The following is a 20,059-nucleotide window of genomic DNA, read 5'->3' on the forward strand; positions in this document are numbered from 1 at the left end:
CACTGGCCTTTATACCCTCTTCTAATGCAACTACACTGGCCTTTATACCCTCTTCTAATGCAACCTCGCTGGCTTTTATATCCTCTTCTAACGCAACTTCACTGGCCTTTATACCTTCTTCTAATGCAACTTCACTGGCCTTTATACCCTCTTCTAATGCAACTTCACTGGCGTTTACACCCTCTTCTAATGCAACTTCACTGGCCTTTATACCCTCTTCTAATGCAACTTCACTGGCCTTTATACCCTCTTCTAACGCAACTTCACTGGCCTTTATACCCTCTTCTAACGCAACTTCACTGGCCTTTATACCCTCTTCTAACGCAACTTCAATGGCCTTTATACCCTCTTCTAATGCAACTTCACTGGCCTTTATTCCCTCTTCTAACGCAACTTCACTGGCCTTTATACCCTCTTCTAATGCAACTTCACAACTTCACTGGCCTTTATACCCTCTTCTAATGCAACTTCACTGGCCTTTATACCCTCTTCTAACGCAACTTCACTGGCCTTTATACCCTCTTCTAATGCAACTTCACTGGCCTTTATACCCTCTTCTAATGCAACCTCGCTGGCTTTTATATCCTCTTCTAACGCAACTTCACTGGCCTTTATACCTTTTTCTAATGCAACTTCACTGGCCTTTATACCCTCTTCTAATGCAACTTCACTGGCGTTTACACCCTCTTCTAATGCAACTTCACTGGCCTTTATACCCTCTTCTAACGCAACTTCACTGGCGTTTACACCCTCTTCTAATGCAACTTCACTGGCTTCGGTGATACATCGAACCAAGTTCAAAGATCTAACAAGGCCCCGCTTCTCTGCAAATCAGATTGCGCCCATATCAACAACGCAGAGCGCTTAGATCAAAGCATCTGTTTCATTACCCAAAATATGTGAGGACAAGAGAAGGAGGAAGATCGTTCATGGTTTTAACAGCCAAGCTGTGGAATACCCTTCCAGTAAAATTTGAAAAATCTGCATCCATCTCAACTTATAGGAAAGAATTGAACATTTTTCTCTTTGGCAAAAGCTAAATCCCCCTCCTGTTACTGGCATTGGATTTGCTGCTGTTAAAGTGTCCGCTTGAGCGCCAGGACGCCTCTCTGGAAGCAGCTCAGCGCTATGCAAATGGAAAATTGAATTGAATTGAATTGTGGCTTGAGAAAGGTTTTTAGAATATTGTTGAAATCAAAACATGTCAACATTATGCTCGAAGCTGTGTACTTGGCATCTTATTTGTATAGAACTGGTCCTATAAGAAAGGCTGATCCTATTTCTAAACCAAACACCCTGGAAAACAACCCTATACTGCAGCTTTGTCAGTCATGAGCTCATATATGCCATGTTTACCATCAGTATGTGAGAAGGTATGGACTCTATGAATTTCATATATATGAACATCGAACCATCATGTCTCATTGCAAGATGTTAAAAACTGTGTAAACAATGAGTCAACATATGGTGGCTCTTAATTGGTAATTGATTAGAATTCCATAAATAACATGAATATAAGAAAGTTCAATATCAAAAAGCAGTATTATCAAAGCATTATTATTATAGTTGGTCATTTCTTCTTCTGATCAATGATGAATATTCAAACGAAGATTGAAAGAGTTTAGCTGTGACTATATTTATGGTGAATATAGGAATAAACAATGGAAGAACCCTATTATATTGAAGATGGAAACTCACCCAACGCCAATGTATTGTATTTATTATTATTTTTTTTGTCAGGATTATATGTATGTTAAGAGGCGAGCCCAAAAGGCATCACATCTCAGCAGTGTATTGTGCGTGGAAGAAGAAATTCAGTCTATACCGGAAGCCCTCAATGGTCGAAGGATTGTGATGACGTAGGTGTTGAGTCTCTCCTGGGTCTCACCAACAAGGTCTGATGTGCAGTTGTTTCTAGAGTCCTGGATGCGTCTTCAGCTCTGGAGGTGAGACGAGAGGCTGAACTGAAGCCGGCTCTGGCTCAGGCAGCCTAAAGTACATGTTTGTAAAGTTGCTTTTCTGATTATGTCAGAAAAAATCGGATTTCGCCATTAAATTAGATTTTTAAAAGTAAGCAGGAAATAACTTTGAAGAAGTTTCTAGTCCTTCCTAAGCAAAGGTGGAAAATAAAGATTTTAATTGCACTTAAACCTATCATGGCAAAAAAACTGTGGGGCCTACACTGTCAAATGGCTTTCGGGGTTTATTTCACTATGAGGGAATATGAACCCCAATGTGAAGAGTGATCTATTTATATATATGTATACCCTGCTCTCCGGGCTCCCAAGGCACACTTTTGGGGTGACTTGTATTCCTGCATGGTAAAGGCCGTTTTCCCTGTCCAGTGTCACTGCAGTGCATTTAAACTGCAGCTTAGCCAGAGTACCCTGGTGCTCCTTGGTGAAATATATGATTGTTCTATATGTGGGAGATAGAAACAAGCATTGCCACCAACCGATGACATTCAATTTTCCAAGCCGTGGGTGCCCTTCGGGCACCATTTAAAGTGGACTTATAGGGAAAGTAAGTAAGCCAAGTACGGAGTTTCAATGCACAGCACCTGTTTTAGGGGGGGCACAGACACCTTCTTGCCGTTTCGCAGTAGTAAAGTGCACAGAGTTCTAAGGCAAGAAAATCCACCGCAAAAAACGGAGGTATTTCATGTTGGGCGTGGGTTCGACTCAACATTGTGTGACTTTTGGCAAATTACTTCATCTCTTTGTAACTAAATAAATGTGAAATGCAATATAGTTGTGTAAATTCTATTTTGTGGAAACTAGCAATGGCCTGAGAGTCCCAGATAATGCACGGTGCCGGTGCTGTGTTGCCCCATTCTCAGGTTCCTGTCAAATAGAAACCAAAACATTCCTTCCTGCAGGACCACTCACCTTCGAAGGCCATCAGACATTGATTCATGTGCTGCAAATAATATTCACATTTACATACCTTACTCACACACTTACATTTATCAGACTTTGGGCCAGATGTACAACCTTTTTTTGCGGCCGCAAACAGGAGGTCCTCCCGTTTGCGGCCACAAAAAAGGGTAACAGCATGTACAAATGCTATTTTGCGAGTCATTGACTAGCAAAATAGCATTTGCGACTCGCTCAATTAGGAAGGGGCGTCCCTTCCTAATTGCGAGTCAACCTGCTATGCACTAATGTTTTGCGGCCGCATTTGTGGCCGCAAAACACTTGCAGTTTACCACCTACTTCAAGAAGGTGGTAAACCACTTGCAAAGGGAAAGGGGTCCCCAGGGGACCCCTTCCCCTTTGTGAGTATGTGGGGAAATATTTTTCAAGAGCAGACAGTGGTCCCGGAGACCACTGCCTGCCCTTAAAAAAATGAAAATGAAAAGTTTCATTTTTCTTTCTTAAATGCATCCTGTTCCCATTTTCTGTTAAGGAAAAGGGGCTACATTGTTTTTTTTAAAAACTGCTTTATTAAAAAAAGCAGTCCCAGACATGGTGATCTGCTGACCCCAGCAGGCCACCATCCCTGGGAGGTTGGGCATTCCCAATGCGCTCGCAAATTGCAAGAGGCTCATTAATATTCATGAGCCTCACAATTTGCGACCCCATTGGGAATCACAAAACAGTGTAATAACACTGTTGTAAATTTCATTTAGCGTCTCACAATTTGCGACTCGCAATAAGTCGCAAATTGCGAGGCGCTAAATAAAAGGGTCGTACATCTAGCCCCAAGTCCTTACACCGGACCAGCGCCTGTGGGGAGGAAACTGTTCAAGGCGCTACAAAACACCGACCAGGGATCATACAAAACACAAAGGGTCACAAAAGAGTGCCCTGCTCATCCTGCCCTCGGCTGCACACAGAACTGTCTCTACACAAATGGACAACAAAGAGTTCCCCGCTCATCCTGCCCTTGGCTGCACACAGAGCTGTCTCTACACAAATGGACAACAAAGAGTGCCCCGCTCATCCTGCCCTCGGCTGCACACAGAACTGTCTCTACACAAATGGACAACAAAGAGTGCCCCGCTCCTCCTGCCCTCGGCTGCACACAGAACTGTCTCTAAACAAATGGACAACAAAGAGTGCCCCGCTCATCCTGCCCTCTGCTCCACACAGAACTGTCTTTACACAAATGGACAACAAAGAGTGCCCCACTCATCCTGCCCTCGGCTCCACACAAAACTGTCTCTACACAAATGGACAACAAAGAGTGCCCCGCTCATCCTGCCCTCGGCTGCACACAGAACTGTCTCTACACAAATGGACAACAAAGAGTTCCCCGCTCATCCTGCCCTTGGCTGCACACAGAGCTGTCTCTACACAAATGGACAACAAAGAGTGCCCCGCTCATCCTGCCCTCGGCTGCACACAGAACTGTCTCTACACAAATGGACAACAAAGAGTGCCCCGCTCCTCCTGCCCTCGGCTGCACACAGAACTGTCTCTACACAAATGGACAACAAAGAGTGCCCCGCTCATCCTGCCCTCTGCTCCACACAGAACTGTCTCTACACAAATGGACAACAAAGAGTGCCCCACTCATCCTGCCCTCGGCTCCACACAGAACTGTCTCTACACAAATGGACAACAAAGAGTGCCCCGCTCATCCTGCCCTCGGCTGCACACAGAACTGTCTCTACACAAATGGACAACAAAGAGTGCCCGCTCATCCTGCCCTCGGCTGCACACAGAACTGTCTCTACACAAATGGACAGCAAAGAGAGCCCCGCTCATCCTGCCCTCGGCTCCACACAGAACTGTCTCTACACAAATGGACAGCAAAGAGAGCCCCGCTCATCCTGCCCTTGGCTGCACACAGAACTGTCTCTACACAAATGGACAACAAAGAGTTCCCCGCTCATCCTGCCCTTGGCTGCACACAGAGCTGTCTCTACACAAATGGACAACAAAGAGTGCCCCACACACCCTGCACTCGGCTGCACACAGAACTGTCTCTACACAAATGGACAACAAAGAGTGCCCCGCTCATCCTGACCTTGGCTGCACACAGAACTGTCTCTACACAAATGGACAACAAAGAGTGCCCCGCACACGCTGCACTCAGCTGCACACAGAGCCGCCTCGTTCACGAATGCTTCATCAAGGACAACAGATTCAGTGGCACCTAAAACGGAAGCTAATGGCGAAGGAGAGAACTAATGGCGCAATCCTTAGAAACCAGGGCGAGATGGAAAATACATGCATTAAAAGGAGAGTAACACCATGGCAACAAACAGCCTTCCCCCGTTAACGATCAGAGCATGTTTGCAAAAATACTAACAACAGGTTTTTTTTAACCTTAAAAATAAATCTATTCCTTGAGGCAAAGCAAAGATATTGTTACTGATGAAACAGGTGTCGCCTTTACCTCCTCTTAAGAAAGATTTCTGCACTGGGAAGAGATATTCGAAATAAAGTGACTGAGTTAAGTGGACCCACAAGGGAAGCATTCACAAACTCCATTTATTCACGTCAGGTGGCGCGTCCAAGGCAGCTGGGATGTGAGAAATATTGTTCTGGGGTCAGCCTTATCTCGAGCAGTAACAAATGAAGGGACGTCAGCTGCTGCTTATCTCGCAGACTTGTTGTTTTACACAACACAGTTCAGTGCGGTGGATTTATAGCTCAGTGCCAGCCAGGGAAAGCCGTTGGTGTAAAAGGTTTGTGAATATATTTATCAAAATAAAATTCAAAAGGATACCAGGTGTCAAAACTGAAACTGTGCACAATCAGAAATGCACATGGTTAGGAAGTGCTTTATTTGTAAAATTAAATAAAAGTAATACGTCCTGTTGCTGATGGTTCCTTTTCTGAGCCTCCGGAATGCCGGGGTTTCCGGACACCAAGGATGCCCAGTTTTGATTCCACCCCATGCCTCTTTCTTTCTCCACCCTACATGTCCTGTGTTTTTATCTCATTCATTCCAAGGATGCCCGATCTCGATTCCAGGTCATGCCTCTTTCCTCCACCTCCCTCCATGTATTATTTTTTAATCTCATGAATAACATTCGCACCTAGTCTTGAGTCTGCCTCGTCTCTTTTTTCCACCACCTTACACTCCCTGTCTCTTTATCTCATGCATACCAAGGATGCCCCATCGCGATTCCCACTCTTGCTTCTTTCTCCCACCGCCCTACACTTTCTGGGGCAGATTTATGACGACTGGCGCATCCCTGCATATCAGCAGGGATGCGCCAGTTATTATGCGCCACAGCTGCGCCACCATGGATGCGCCGCATTTATAATGCGGCGCACCATGTGGCAAAAACGGCACAGATGCGTGACGCATCTGTGCCGAAAAGTGGCGCATTGCTGGAGTTGCGTCGCAAGCGCGACGCAGCTCCAGCAATGATCTGGGGGGCCCTATCTTTACAATGCTGCGTCAATCCTTACGCCTGCTTCAAGCAGGCGCAGGGTTTTGACGCAGCATGGGCCTAAAAGTGACTGAGTGAAATCTTGTAGATTTCACTCAGCCACTTTTAGGAGGCGTTCCTGCGCCGGAACGCCCCCACCTGCCCTGGAACGCCTACATGTGGCGCAGGGCTTTACAACGTGACGCATCTCCCGGATGCGTCACGTTTTAAATACCCCGCACCATGGCGCAGGATTTGCGCCGCTGCTGCGTCACAAAAGTGACGCAACGGCGGCGCAAAAGTGGCGCAAGTGCAACATAAATCTGCCCCTCTGTCTCTTTATCTCACTCTTATAGGTTTCTTTTCATTTCCACTTCCTCATTTTGTAACTTTTTCCTTATCATTTTTTTTCCTCCTTCCTTCTCCCCTTTGTACCTTTCTCTTGGTCAAAGTCTGTTTGTTAAGATAAGTCCCGGTCCCCAAGTACAAACACCTGCGCTCACCATATGCAGCCCCTCCCTCCCAGTGCTGGTGACATCAATGAGCGTCCTAAGAGGTGACGTCACTGATGCACCGCTGGTTGTTGCAATAATGAAGAAATGGCGTCACCTTCTGCAATCCAAAGATTCACTGAGCTTCACAACCTTGGGTAAAGTTATCCTGAGAGCCGATAACATGGATGCCAAAGAGAGCGACGCAGGGGCAATCATGCGCGTCACTGTACCTAAGGATGCTCAACACCTCCTAGTACGACAAACTAGATGGAAGGATGATTGTGAGCAAGAAAGCTGTGACCACTTCACATTATAAAACAGGACATGACTGACAATTGGAGGAAATAAAAGAGGCAAGGAGGTGTGATTAGAAAATGAAAGATAACTTAGTGAATCGCAAGGTCGCGAGCTGAGGAGAACACATACTAGTGAAACAGTGTGCACAAAAAAGAGCCTCACAAATGTAAATGCAGATTGCAACTGCGTGATGACATCTTACATATACCTATAGGTATGGAGCATTTGTTGAAAGAGGGTGAGCGCTTTGTACAACTCCTTTGTCTCTCGACTGTGAACAGTTCCCACTGAGGTCCCTACCCTGCAGTCTGTTCAATCAATCATTCAAATCTGACTTATGAAGCGCTGCTAATCACCCGTGAGGGTATCCAGGCGCTGCTCAGTGCCTGGATAGCCTCACAGGTTGCATTTGACGCAGCACCCGTCGGTTCCCAGAGCAGGGGATTCCTGAGCTCGTGTGCAAGAGGCCCTCTCTGTGCACTTGTGTGTGCACGCTCACCCCTCATGACTGTGCAATACACCTGTTCCTAGCTCTTCCAGGCCTGGAGGTAGACACACTCCCGAAGCAAGATTCACAAACAGTTGGTTACATGATGTGCTCAGATAATTATTACAAATAAAATCCATGCTATCAGTGTGACCACCATGGCAAGTGTGTCTGGCTACAGAGAAATCAATACATACCAACCTGAGGGTGGGCAGCTGGAGCAGCCAGGTCTTGGGAATGTGCACTGCCCACCCCCACCGCAGAGAGGGAGACAGCTTACACCTCTATGTTCAGTCCTGTCTCAGTGATCACCTGACTGCAGGAATGGAGCTCTCGTTTTTTCTGATTCGCACCCAGACCGAGGCACCGCCACCTTCCCATCCTGCACCAAGTGGTGTCTCACTTTCTCCAGTGGGCAGGTCTGGGCATGAATGGCACAACTAGTGCCTTGCGAGTCGTTCACGCCCCATGCCTCACACAAGTTCTTCAGTAACTGGACAAGCCTGAACTCCTTGTCTAACCCTATCCAAGGGAGCCGGAGCTCCTCGGACCAAGAAGGGGAGCCCCACAGAAACTATTTTCACCCTTGCTGGACCTGATACTCATCAGGTAGGGTTTCCCTAAACTTTTTTGCTTTTTCCGACTGGGGTTTGTTGACTCTCTCATGTGGCCTCCAGTCTCTGGGCACTTTCCCACTTTAAATACGGTGTGAAAGTGCTTGCGCCCTTCATAACCATGTTGGGAAGTGGCACTGACTCGACATTATGAAACATCAGCCAGTCGGCCATCGCAGACTGGTGTGTGCACACTGGCCTCCATCACGACTAAACTCACGAGGAGGCTGCCATTGCAGGCCGCTGTATGTGCGCACCCGCACCTATGGTGCCGGTGATTGCATCTGCCGCCTGCCGTGGCAGGCCTGTGGGTGCACACTGACATACGTATTAGTTAAACCCGTGTCTAGTCTGCAGTGTAGACTCAGGCAGGTGCACTTGCACCCCTGGTGCTGGGGACTACGTGCCTGACCTACTATCGCAGGTCTGTGTGCGCACCAGCACATGTGCGCCCAGGTGGTGAGGAATACCTATGTTTGTTTTTACTACCTATGAGGCTTGCTCTACCCATACATTAACACGGGGAAGTGGTTGACATGACTACGGGCTCCAATAGTGAATTGCAGTGGAGCGGCCTCATGAGGGGCCATATTATCAAGAATGGCGATAACATTATCGACGCTTTAGCGGCAGGAAACTGCCGCTAAAGCAGCGATAATGGGCTTTATAATATGCGTTAATTATACCAATAGAAGTCCAGGTTAGATGTGCAGGACATCTAACCTGGGCTTCTATTGGAATTCTATAACGCATATTATCAAGCCCATTATCGCCGTTTTAGAGGCAGTTTCCTGCCGCTAAATTGGCGATAATTTTATCGCCGGTCTGGATAATATGCGCCCATATTATCAAGAATGACGATAACATTATCGACGCTTTAGCGGCAGTTTCCTGCCGCTAAAGCGGCGATAATGGGCTTGATAATATGCTCTTGTGAATTCCCATAGAAGCCAAGTTCTGGTGTGAACCTGGGCTTCTATGGGAATTCACAATAATGTTATCGCCGTTCCTTGATAATATGGCCCGATGTTTCCTATCAATAGATTCGCCAGGCCAAACCCTTTCCAGTGGTAAAGGGGGTTTTGGCATAAGGAGCTTAGAAAAGTGACTTATAGAATACAGATATTTCTTTGCCCCAGGAGCCCTGTGTGCCGTGGTGCTTGTCTCGAGTGGACATACCACTAGAACAAAAGACCTCTTTCGTTTGAGGGCTGGATGGGATAGATTGGAGAGAGAGGTTTTGACACTTACCTTCTGGGGTCCAGACCATAGCCCAACTAAAGCTTAATATCTGCATTCCATGGCCGACTAGCAGACAGGCCTACAATTTCGCGGAGGCATCTGTGGTTTAAAGGGAAACCCCTTAAACCATTCCTAACTTCAAAGACACAGGTCAGTATAACTACTAGTGCCATCCTTCAGCAAAGAGTGAGATACGCTTGTGGGGACGCAGGACCGTAGAGCCCGGACTGCGTGGTGCACATTGCCAGAGAACTCTGTAGTGCACATGGAGGATTATTGTATATGAAGGGGACAGCATGCCCTTTCTGAATAGTGGGCCTGGGCTGAAGACCTGCTGAAGTGTGGCACCCGCAAGTATGCTCTCCAAGTGCCCGACCCTGGGCCTCCTGTTGTCCCGGAGATCTCAGGGACATCAAAGATCTCCAGCAAGGGGCGTACACCATCTACCTGTGACATCTGGAGAGTGGAGCCCTCTCATGTGCCCACATTGGCTACTGAATCTCAACTGGTAGTGCGGTGTGAGCATGGAACTAAAACTTGTGTCTGGAGACCGGATTGCCTAGTACGGAGCTCCAGAAACCTTGCCCGCATCTAAGGCATCTGGTCCCTGTACTGCAATGACCCGGAAATTCATAAGCATCTAGTGGGAGAGAGCAGATTCACCGCTTGCGGGATCCCGCATGGCCCGTTTTGATGATTGTGCCGCATCTCTCTCATGCATCACACCGACTGCATGCCCATTGGGTGCAGTATCCGATTCAGAGGGTGCAACCCTTGAAGGTGGGGGTGTACCCATAGGAGTGCCTCATTCTACCTCATGTGGCTATGCTGAACTTGTGCCGGTGTGTGACCAGACTGGTCTGGTGCAACCTGTATCATCGTGCATCGGACGTTGCCTGGAACACCTGTGCCAGCGGAACAAGCACAAGAGATGCCCAAACAACAGCTCAATGCTCTGAGTGCCTCTGCTGGAGAACCAAGCAAGAGAGGTGCCCAAACAACAGCTCAATGCTCCGAGTGCCTCTGCTGGAGAACCAAGCAAGAGAGGTGCCCAAACAACAGCTCAATGCTCTGAGTGCCTCTGCTGGAGAACCAAGCAAGAGAGGTGCCCAAACAACAGCTCAAGCTCTGAGTGCCTCTGCTGGAGAACCAAGCAAGAGAGGTGCCCAAACAACAGCTCAATGCTCTGAGTGCCTCTGCTGGAGAACCAAGCAAGAGAGGTGCCCAAACAACAGCTCAATGCTCCGAGTGCCTCTGCTGGAGAACCAAGCAAGAGAGGTGCCCAAACAACAGCTCAAGCTCTGAGTGCCTCTGCTGGAGAACCAAGCAAGAGAGGTGCCCAAACAACAGCTCAATGCTCTGAGTGCCTCTGCTGAAGAACCAAGCACAAGAGATGCCCAAACAACAGCTCAATGCTCTCAGTGTCTCTGCTGAAGAACCAAGCAACAGAGGTGCCCAAAGAATAGCTCAATGCTCTGAGTGCCACCACAGATGGACCAAGCAAGAGAGGTGCCCAAACAACAGCTCAATGCTCTGAGTGTCTCTGCTGGAGAACCAAGCAAGAGAGATGCCCAAACAACAGCTCAACCTCTGAGTGCCTCTGCTGGAGAACCAAGCAAGAGAGGTGCCCAAACAACTGCTCAATGCTCTGAGTGCCTCTGCTGGAGAACCAAGCAAGAGAGGTGCCCAAACAACAGCTCAATGCTCTGAGTGCCTCTGCTGAAGAACCAAGCAAGAGAGGTGCCCAAACAACAGCTCAATGCTCTGAGTGTCTCTGCTGAAGAACCAAGCAAGAGAGGTGCCCAAACAACAGCTCAATGCTCTCAGTGTCTCTGCTGAAGAACCAAGCAAGAGAGATGCCCAAACAACAGCTCAAGCTCTGAGTGCCTCTGCTGAAGAACCAAGCAAGAGAGGTGCCCCAACAACAGCTCAAAGCTCTCAGTGTCTCTGCTGAAGAACCAAGCAAGAGAGGTGCCCAAAGAATAGCTCAATGCTCTCAGTGTCTCTGCTGAAGAACCAAGCAAGAGAGGTGCCCAAAGAATAGCTCAATGCTCTGAGTGCCACCACAGACGGACCAAGCAAGAGAGGTGCCCAAACAACAGCTCAATGCTCTGAGTGCCTCTGCTGGAGAACCAAGAAAGAGAGGTGCCCCAACAACAGCTCAAAGCCCTGAGTGCCTCTGCCAGAGGACCAAGCAAGAGAGGTGCCCAAACAACAGCTCAAAGCCCTGAGTGCCTCCACCGGAGGACCAAGCAAGAGAGGTACTCAGACAACAGCTCAAAGCACTGAATGCCTCCACCGGAGGACCAAGCAAGAGAGGTGCCCAGAAAGCAGTTCTAAGCCCTGTGTGCCTCCACCGGAGGACCAAGCACGAGAGATGCCCAAACAACAGCTCAAAGCTCTCAGTGTCTCTGCTGAAGAACCAAGCAAGAGGGGTGCCCAAACAACAGCTCAATGCTCTGAGTGCCTCTGCTGGAGAACCAAGCAAGAGAGGTGCCCAAAGAATAGCTCAATGCTCTGAGTGCCTCTGCTGGAGAACCAAGCAAGAGAGATGCCCAAACAACAGCTCAATGCTCTGAGTGTCTCTGCTGAAGAACCAAGCAAGAGAGGTGCCCAAACAACAGCTCAATGCTCTGAGTGTCTCTGCTGGAGAACCAAGCAAGAGAGGTGCCCAAACAACAGCTCAATGCTCTGAGTGCCTCTGCTGGAGAACCAAGCAAGAGAGGCGCCCAAACAACAGCTCAATGCTCTCAGTGTCTCTGCTGAAGAACCAAGCAAGAGAGGTGCCCAAACAACAGCTCAATGCTCTCAGTGTCTCTGCTGAAGAACCAAGCAAGAGAGGTGCCCAAAGAATAGCTCAATGCTCTGAGTGCCACCACAGATGGACCAAGCAAGAGAGGTGCCCAAACAACAGCTCAATGCTCTGAGTGCCACCACAGATGGACCAAGCAAGAGAGGTGCCCAAACAACAGCTCAAGGCTCTCAGTGCCTCTGCTGGAGAACCAAGCAAGAGAGATGCCCAAACAACAGCTCAAGCTCTGAGTGCCTCTGCTGGAGAACCAAGCAAAAGAGGTGCCCAAACAACAGCTCAATGCTCTGAGTGTCTCTGCTGAAGAACCAAGCAAGAGAGGTGCCCAAACAACAGCTCAATGCTCTGAGTGCCTCTGCTGGAGAACCAAGCAAGAGAGGTGCCCAAACAACAGCTCAATGCTCGGAGTGCCTCTGCCGGAGAACCAAGCAAGAGAGGTGCCCAAACAACAGCTCAATGCTCTCAGTGTCTCTGCTGAAGAACCAAGCAAGAGAGGTGCCCAAAGAATAGCTCAATGCTCTGAGTGCCACCACAGATGGACCAAGCAAGAGAGGTGCCCAAACAACAGCTCAATGCTCTGAGTGCCACCACAGATGGACCAAGCAAGAGAGGTGCCCAAACAACAGCTCAAGGCTCTCAGTGCCTCTGCTGGAGAACCAAGCAAGAGAGATGCCCAAACAACAGCTCAAGCTCTGAGTGCCTCTGCTGGAGAACCAAGCAAGAGAGGTGCCCAAACAACAGCTCAATGCTCTGAGTGTCTCTGCTGGAGAACCAAGCAAGAGAGGTGCCCAAACAACAGCTCAATGCTCTGAGTGCCTCTGCTGGAGAACCAAGCAAGAGAGGTGCCCAAACAACAGCTCAATGCTCTGAGTGCCTCTGCCGGAGAACCAAGCAAGAGAGGTCCCCAGAAAGCAGCTCAAAGCCCTGAGTGCCTCCACCGGAGGACCATGCAGAAGGGAGTGCCACTGCCCCTGTTATCTAACGTCCAGTGGAGAGTGCGGCTCCTGCCGGCTCATCATCAGCCTATTCTAAGGCACCTCTGTCTTTATTCTTGTCTCGCGCCGCCTTGGTATCTGCGAATCTCCAGTTATTCTTGGCTTGCAGCGGGTGTTACTTCCTCACACAACCAAGCTGCTTACATGTCACAAGCTCAGTTTACTATAAATCTAAATTGATCCAATTAAAAATTGCTTTTCTGTGAGTACGGAGCACAGTAGCCAAGCGCTGCCTGCTTCTGTATTTTGTCAACTCTCTGGGTGCGTGCCCCCGGCTCCAGAGATCCTGGCGTGCGCGGAAGAAAGACCAGGGGGTCAGATTCAAGGGCCTGGGAAACCGCCTGAAGATTAGGAGCTCTGCCGCACCCTCAAGAGGAGGAAACAAACATACGTCCTGGAAAGGGCATCTTGTGTGTTTAAAAAATAACCAATTTGTCTCGGCAGCTCTTGGCTACTGTGCTCCGTACTCACAGAAAAGCTATTTTTGATTGGATCCATTTACATTTACAGTAAACTGTGCTTGTGACATGTAAGCAGTTTGGTTGCGTGAGGAAGTAACCAATTTGTCTCTACTCAGACACGCAACGCCAGAAAGGGTGTGCGTCCAAGGTGCACGTTCTGACAATTGGAAAGCACACACTAACATTATTAGAAGGACATATGCGATCATTTGTGAACATGATGCCCGGTGGAGCTGTCCTATGCAGCTATAGAGGACTTTGGCTCTGGTTCACCCCTCGGCCGGCCCCTACCTAGCCGAGTATCGGACATTGTTTTCCTTGTCTCCCCCTTGTGTCTTCCACCTGCATCCTTACCCCTGTTTTCCATTCCCCCTCTACCTTTCACTCCCCTTAAGACGTGTGTACGCGCTAATAACTCATATTGTTGTGTAATCTCGTGTTTTTCTCCTATGTCTATGGTTGGCTATGTAATTATTTACCAGGGTTCAGGTGGTTGTTTCCGAAATTTGATAAAAAAACCCTCATTCACGTAGAGCTGTTCAGGGGCGGTAGATCTTGATTCTCCGCCTTGATTTAGCTACGTGTCAGCATCATCATGGGGTTTTCTCTCATGCTTCCTCCGCCCGGAGGGAACCACTGGATGTTACAGTAGTGATCAGAGACAGAAAATTATATTATAAAAAACAAAATGGTGAAGTACTCTTGTAATGTGAAAAAATAGTTAAGTTTAAAAAGTTTCTCTTGCTACCTGGTCTCAATTTTATTCCGTGCGGTGCAAGGGAAAAAGAATAAAATCTGGGAATGTGCAGATAAGATATGTAATGAGTCCACTGCACTTTTTAGTTGGTCGACATGTTTCAGCCCGTAGATTGCCCAGATGGGTCAGGGGGCTTTCTTCAGGACCTCAGAAAGGAGTGATTTGTGAAAGAAATGGCGAATTGCCAAATCTTAGGTGGAAGTTCGAGTAATACTCGATTAAACTCTGATAAGGATAATACCTAAAAGGAGAAGGGGGAGAAAGAAGATAGACATACGGGTCCTCATTAGTCCAGTGAAACCGCGGTCTTGGTGTAGTGAAGCTATGCAGACTATACAAAAGCAAATATAGATGGCAAATCTTTAAATACATTCTTTATCATTTCTTTTTGCAAGTGAGGATTCGAACACACAGCAGATGAGATGTTTCAAAAGTGGGTAGAGTAGAAAAAATTCGAGGCGGAGAATCAAGATATACCGCCCCTGAACAGCTCTACGTGAATGAGGGTTTTTTATCAAATTTGGAAACAACCACCTGAACCCTGGTGACAGGTACCAGTGATCCATTCCCCTTTGATTATGAACGATTAGCTGGAAGCCGAATGGATCACAGCTCATTCTATCTCCCTGCACATTGATTTAAATATGTAATTATTTAACCTGTAACTCGCTGATCCTCATGTAAAGCGCTCTGATACTTCCCAGTCTAGCCAGCGCTATATCAAACTTTGCAAATAAATTTGTGACAAACATTTATTGTCCTTTGATGAGGCAAATGTGCATGAGGCGGGCAGCTTCTCCTCGTCTGGGATTCAATGCAGGAGGAGGCCTGGCCATGCTGGTAAGTTCTAGGAAACATTCAGCGGAAGGGTGGGGCTGGGGCCAGGTCAGCGAGTGAGCTAACAGGGAGGCCAGAGGAAGGGGGTGGACATTCAGAGAGCGCATTTCAGCTTCTTCCTGCGTCATTTATTCCCATCACAGAGTGGTCCTTTCGCTGTCGAGTGCACTTGTTTAAATCAATGTAACTCTAAAAATAACACATACATGCAACATTTTCTTAATGGGACACTCTCTTAGCACACTGCATTCTGGGATTCATGGATTAAGGAGCAACACAATGCGAGCTCCGTGAAAATGTGATATTTTCAAGGTAATGTTTAAAAAACAAACGTTGAAGATAAAAAAAGGCCCCTGCTCTGCTCAGTTTCCTAAGAGGGAAGTTGCTGATTCGTGGGAAGCAGTAATGTATGTGTAAACCACGAGATGCATGTCTGGGCAGTGCTGTGTTTTACTCCACACTGCGTAAAATGCTTCAGCAGAGACCTCCTGCTTAGACTGCCTTCCTGCCTCTTCACATCACAGAGTAAATCAAAAAAACGAAATTCATTAAAATACCCATGGGCTGCTCCTAGCAATGTAATATCTCATTCATAACAGGAGCAAAAGTCATGAGGAAAACTGAAAAAACAACGCTTTTCAAAACAGGATTTAAAATTCCAAAGTAAACAGTGAAGCTGCTGGTGAAAGAGCGGCCGTGCACTGGTGCACCGCAGCGCCGCCAATCCGGGCGCACTGCGGGGTATTTAAACACTCGGTAAGTCCCTCACAGAAATGAGAGCAAAGCCTGGATGCACTTCCATCAGGGCCTTTTGTGAAGAGAGTGGACTGGACAACCCTCTCTCCACAGTTGTCATGCTGCGGTGCCTAGTGACAACATGTCATGGCACGACACACCTGTGCTACTGTGCACATAGCTCCGATCAGAAAGGAATCAGTCACGCAAACGTCAGACAGCGCGTGCTCACCCGCGTCATTGATTGTCCACACTCTTAAGGCCAACTGCCAGCTGAAGCCCTTTAAGCTCACTCTCCACCAATCACCTGTCTAAACTTCAAGGGTGACACAGATCACACTGTCGCCATCCAAATCCAACGTTGTACCCTGAAAACCACACAGGCGTGTTCTGGTGACGGGGGCTCTGTCCAAGAATGGGGAATGACACAGAATCTGGCTGGCAGAGAGTTAGCACAGAGGGGAGGTCATGCCGAGGTCAGTTCAGTTTAATATATTTTAAATCGGCAACTGTAGCCATAAAAATGCCACAATACAGCGTACAGTAAAAATGCGAAGTATACAAAAAGTGCAGCCATAAAAACTGTATATAACAATAAAATCCAATTAAAACATACTGTAGGAGCAGTAGCACTCTTTAAAATAGCTCTTAATTCATAACCAAATAGGAAAAGGGTCACATATACATTGAATATACATTTCTGCATGCCTGCGGACTTCCAGAGCTCCAACATGTCCTCAAGTGGTGGATAAAATCGCATTTCTCCCCCAGAACCCATTTTAAATTATATTACCAATTCATTCAACCACTCCTGTATCGCAGTTAAAAATCTTCCTATTGCACATGCCACATTTAAGCCACATTTAAGAGTCTCATATTTATCAACAAGCTGAGAGCTTGATCCCTGTCATCAATTTTATAGGCAATAAAAAGAGGTTTTAAAAATCCCTTCCTTTCTTCTAGGAACCACAAACAGTCCTGCAGAATACTTGGCCTCTGCGTTTTACTTGTAGTCCACATGTACACAGACCCTGTTTATTAGTCAGTGCAGTTTTTATCTTCCTATCTGCATTACGTGGGTTCCGGCCGACTCTGAATTTCAATATCGCATTTTTAATGTAGGATTTGGCATGGTCTCGATATAGGGGGACATATGATCTTTACCGAGGTCACAGCAAGGACACATACCTCTGCTGGAAAGGTGTACCTGGCGCATTCAATAGCTCTTTTTCAGACATTTCCCAACAGCATCTTTCAACCAATCACGGATTGCTTGCAATACAGGCCCCCGAACAGTGGTTCCCCTTATGGGGGGCCAGGCACCTGCATTCCATTTTTTTAGTTTAAAGGTGATTTTTGTTAGATTTTTGAAGCAAAACTCCAGTTAGCAGGCCTCTTTCCAGTAACACCAAGAGGCAGTTGTGCACACACTACTCACGGATGATCAGAGGTCTGAGCTGAGGGTGCCAGTTGGTTTAAGGAGGCAGGCAGCTCAGAGGAGACACAGGTGTGTTCATCCCCCCCCCCCCCCCCCGAGGGTACAGTAATAGCTGGCAGCTGAGAATTCTCTCTTACCAGGAGCTTCTTTGATCAGAGGGGATGAGAGGGCACAGCCTGAGTTTGAGACATGACAAAAAAGTTGTTGTGTTTTTTCTGCCACTTGGGGTTTCTAACGCCCAGCTGGCTCTAGTTCCAGAGATTGAGAGGCCTGCAGGCAGTGTTTAATTGCATAATATATGCCCTGGGCCCAAAGGGGGGTGCTCGGTTTCAAGGCTGCCTAGTCCTTCTTTCATCTCGTTCTTTTCATCCATCAATGGCCTCTCCCTGCCCCATCATCGCTCTCTCTCAGGTTCCTTTTCAGCCTCGCTTTCTCCCTATGTCACTGTTTTTTGCTTTAGTTTATATTTTCTCCTCTTTTCTCTGTTTGCTGCTTTTCTCTCTCCTGTTCTGGGTGAAAGCCTGACCTGTGAGGTCTGCCTCGGAAGTGGGGTGAGAGGGCTTTCCAACAGGCCCCTCGCCTAAGAGGGGGCTCCCTGCCGCCCCTGGTATTCATTTTATCTGTTGGACATTTCCCCAGAGTCTCAAAAAGCGATTCCAACCTCCAAGAGACCTCCCCGGGCGGGAGCTGGGGCCTGAGGGGGGGTGGTACTGGAGGGGGCTGAACGGTGGGGGGTGGGACTCGACTCATTGATGTCAAGGGCGTGCATGTTTTGATTGAATAAAATGTCGGGGTACCTGAACTCGCTTTCTTTTTCCGCACGCGCCATTAAAAAGGGGAAATGACGAGCAAGGCGCAGGCAGCGTCTAGGGACAAAACAGCTATAAAATGACACATTTTAGGAACAGCGGCTTCCCTTTTTAGCAGTGATTAAAACAACAGCTTCCCCGCTTCCTCCGGCTCTCATAATAGCCAGACCCAAATGAAATCTGCGCTCCCATGCTGGGACCACGTCCTGCGAAGCAAATAAGTTATTACAGCTGCCATTTTATCTGCGAAAACACAGGATTCCTGATCCGAGAGGGCACTCGAGACCGCGCCACTTACTCCTGGCGAGCAGCGGCAATCTCGGCCGGGACAGGGACTCTTTGTGCGGACGCAGCAGGCACAAATAGTCTCTTCACAAGGAAAGAAATTGCTATCGAGGCGTCAGAGAGTCATGGAGCGTAGCATTTTACTCACCGCAGCCGAAACGTGTCCAGCGTCGAGTTCCTCGCGATCGACACAACAAAGGTCCAGACGTCGCCTTGCGTGGCCACCTTGGGGACATAATGAACAACGATGTTGGGATCTACCCTAATTTCACGCAAGGGTGGGCTGCCAGGCGTCTGGTGAAGAAAAACACTCCCAATCCTTTGCAAGGGTGGTCCGCCGTCATCCATGCTGTTGCGGCCAAAGCGGATGCCACTGGCCTTCTTCAGGTCCTCCTTGAGGCATTCCCCTTTCTCGTCTCCTCGTTGGATGGTGTAATAAAGTTCCACAGGGCTCCCTTCCGATTGGTCCATTAATTTCTTGCGGCCTGAGAGAACCGTCGGGGGCTCAAACCAGTCAGGCAAGAGTTCCAGCTCGGCCACGCAGAGGCCCAGGTCTCCTTTTAGCCGGCACCCCCCCTTCACTTCTCGTGTCTCCCTGAAGGCGAACACCCTGAGGCAGGGGAGGCGCTCGGTGGTGGTGTAGTCATCCCAGTCCCGCCCTACCACGTAGAACAGTACCTGGACCTTGGGCCTGTCGGGGAAGATCTTTTCTTGAATGATGTACGACTTTAGTTTCCAATTGAAGGTGAAGGCGTCAGTGGAACCAAGGAGGTTGGAGGGAAACAGCAGCTCCTGAGGCACCGTTTGCTCCACACTGAAGGGCCCGTAGGTGGCATTGACCACAGGGGGCCTCTTGGCCTTGTAGATGAGGAGTAGTTCTACCCTGGACTGCAGGCTTGAGTTCCTCATGATGTCCTGGTTGGCCTCTTTGAGGAAGAAGGCCACGTCACTGTGGAGAATGTTGTAGTTCACAGGAAGGTAGGTCGGGAGAAGCGAAAACCTCTGCACGCCGTCCAGTATTCCTCGGCTCTGGACCACTGTGAGGGAAAGAGAGCACAGGAAGGCATTTTAGCAAGCGGTAGAGCAATGGAACGCTTGTAATGCATACATACATGTGAAATAAACATATGTCATTTAAAAAGAAATTCAGATATGTGTGTGCTGCCAGCATGTCAAGTAACTTGCTGTGTTTGAGAAGATATGGTTACAGGAGTTTGTGGTATGGACACACAGCAAAGTGAAACATTAATTGACACTGCTAATTTTTAGACATTTTAGAAGAATATCACATGCAGTTATAGGGATTTGCCAAAGTTCACTGAAGACCTCAGTCTACATTGGCCCGGGTCACGTGACTTTAACCATCACATCAGACTGTTAGCCATCAGGTTCATTCTCTTACTAGTTCACCTGTCTCAAGTCATCCGTTAGTGTTCTGTCACAGCGGAAAGTGTCCTAGCTTGTACTG

General features: G+C 48.1%; 1 protein-coding gene across 1 annotated transcript in view; it reads right to left on the reverse strand.

The window, feature by feature from the left end:
* LOC146783173 (transmembrane protein 132D-like) overlaps window positions 1-20,059 on the reverse strand; it is a 1,969,967-nt gene that overhangs the window by 1,427,344 nt on the left and 522,564 nt on the right. The window contains exon 2 of the mRNA XM_085636467.1: window positions 18,740-19,628. Within this exon, the coding sequence (XP_085492593.1) occupies window positions 18,740-19,628 (889 nt within the window). The remainder of the gene's footprint in view (window positions 1-18,739; window positions 19,629-20,059) is intronic.

The sequence above is a fragment of the Triturus cristatus genome, chromosome 11 (genome assembly GCF_964204655.1).
Source record: "Triturus cristatus chromosome 11, aTriCri1.1, whole genome shotgun sequence".
Lineage (NCBI taxonomy): Eukaryota > Metazoa > Chordata > Amphibia > Caudata > Salamandridae > Triturus > Triturus cristatus.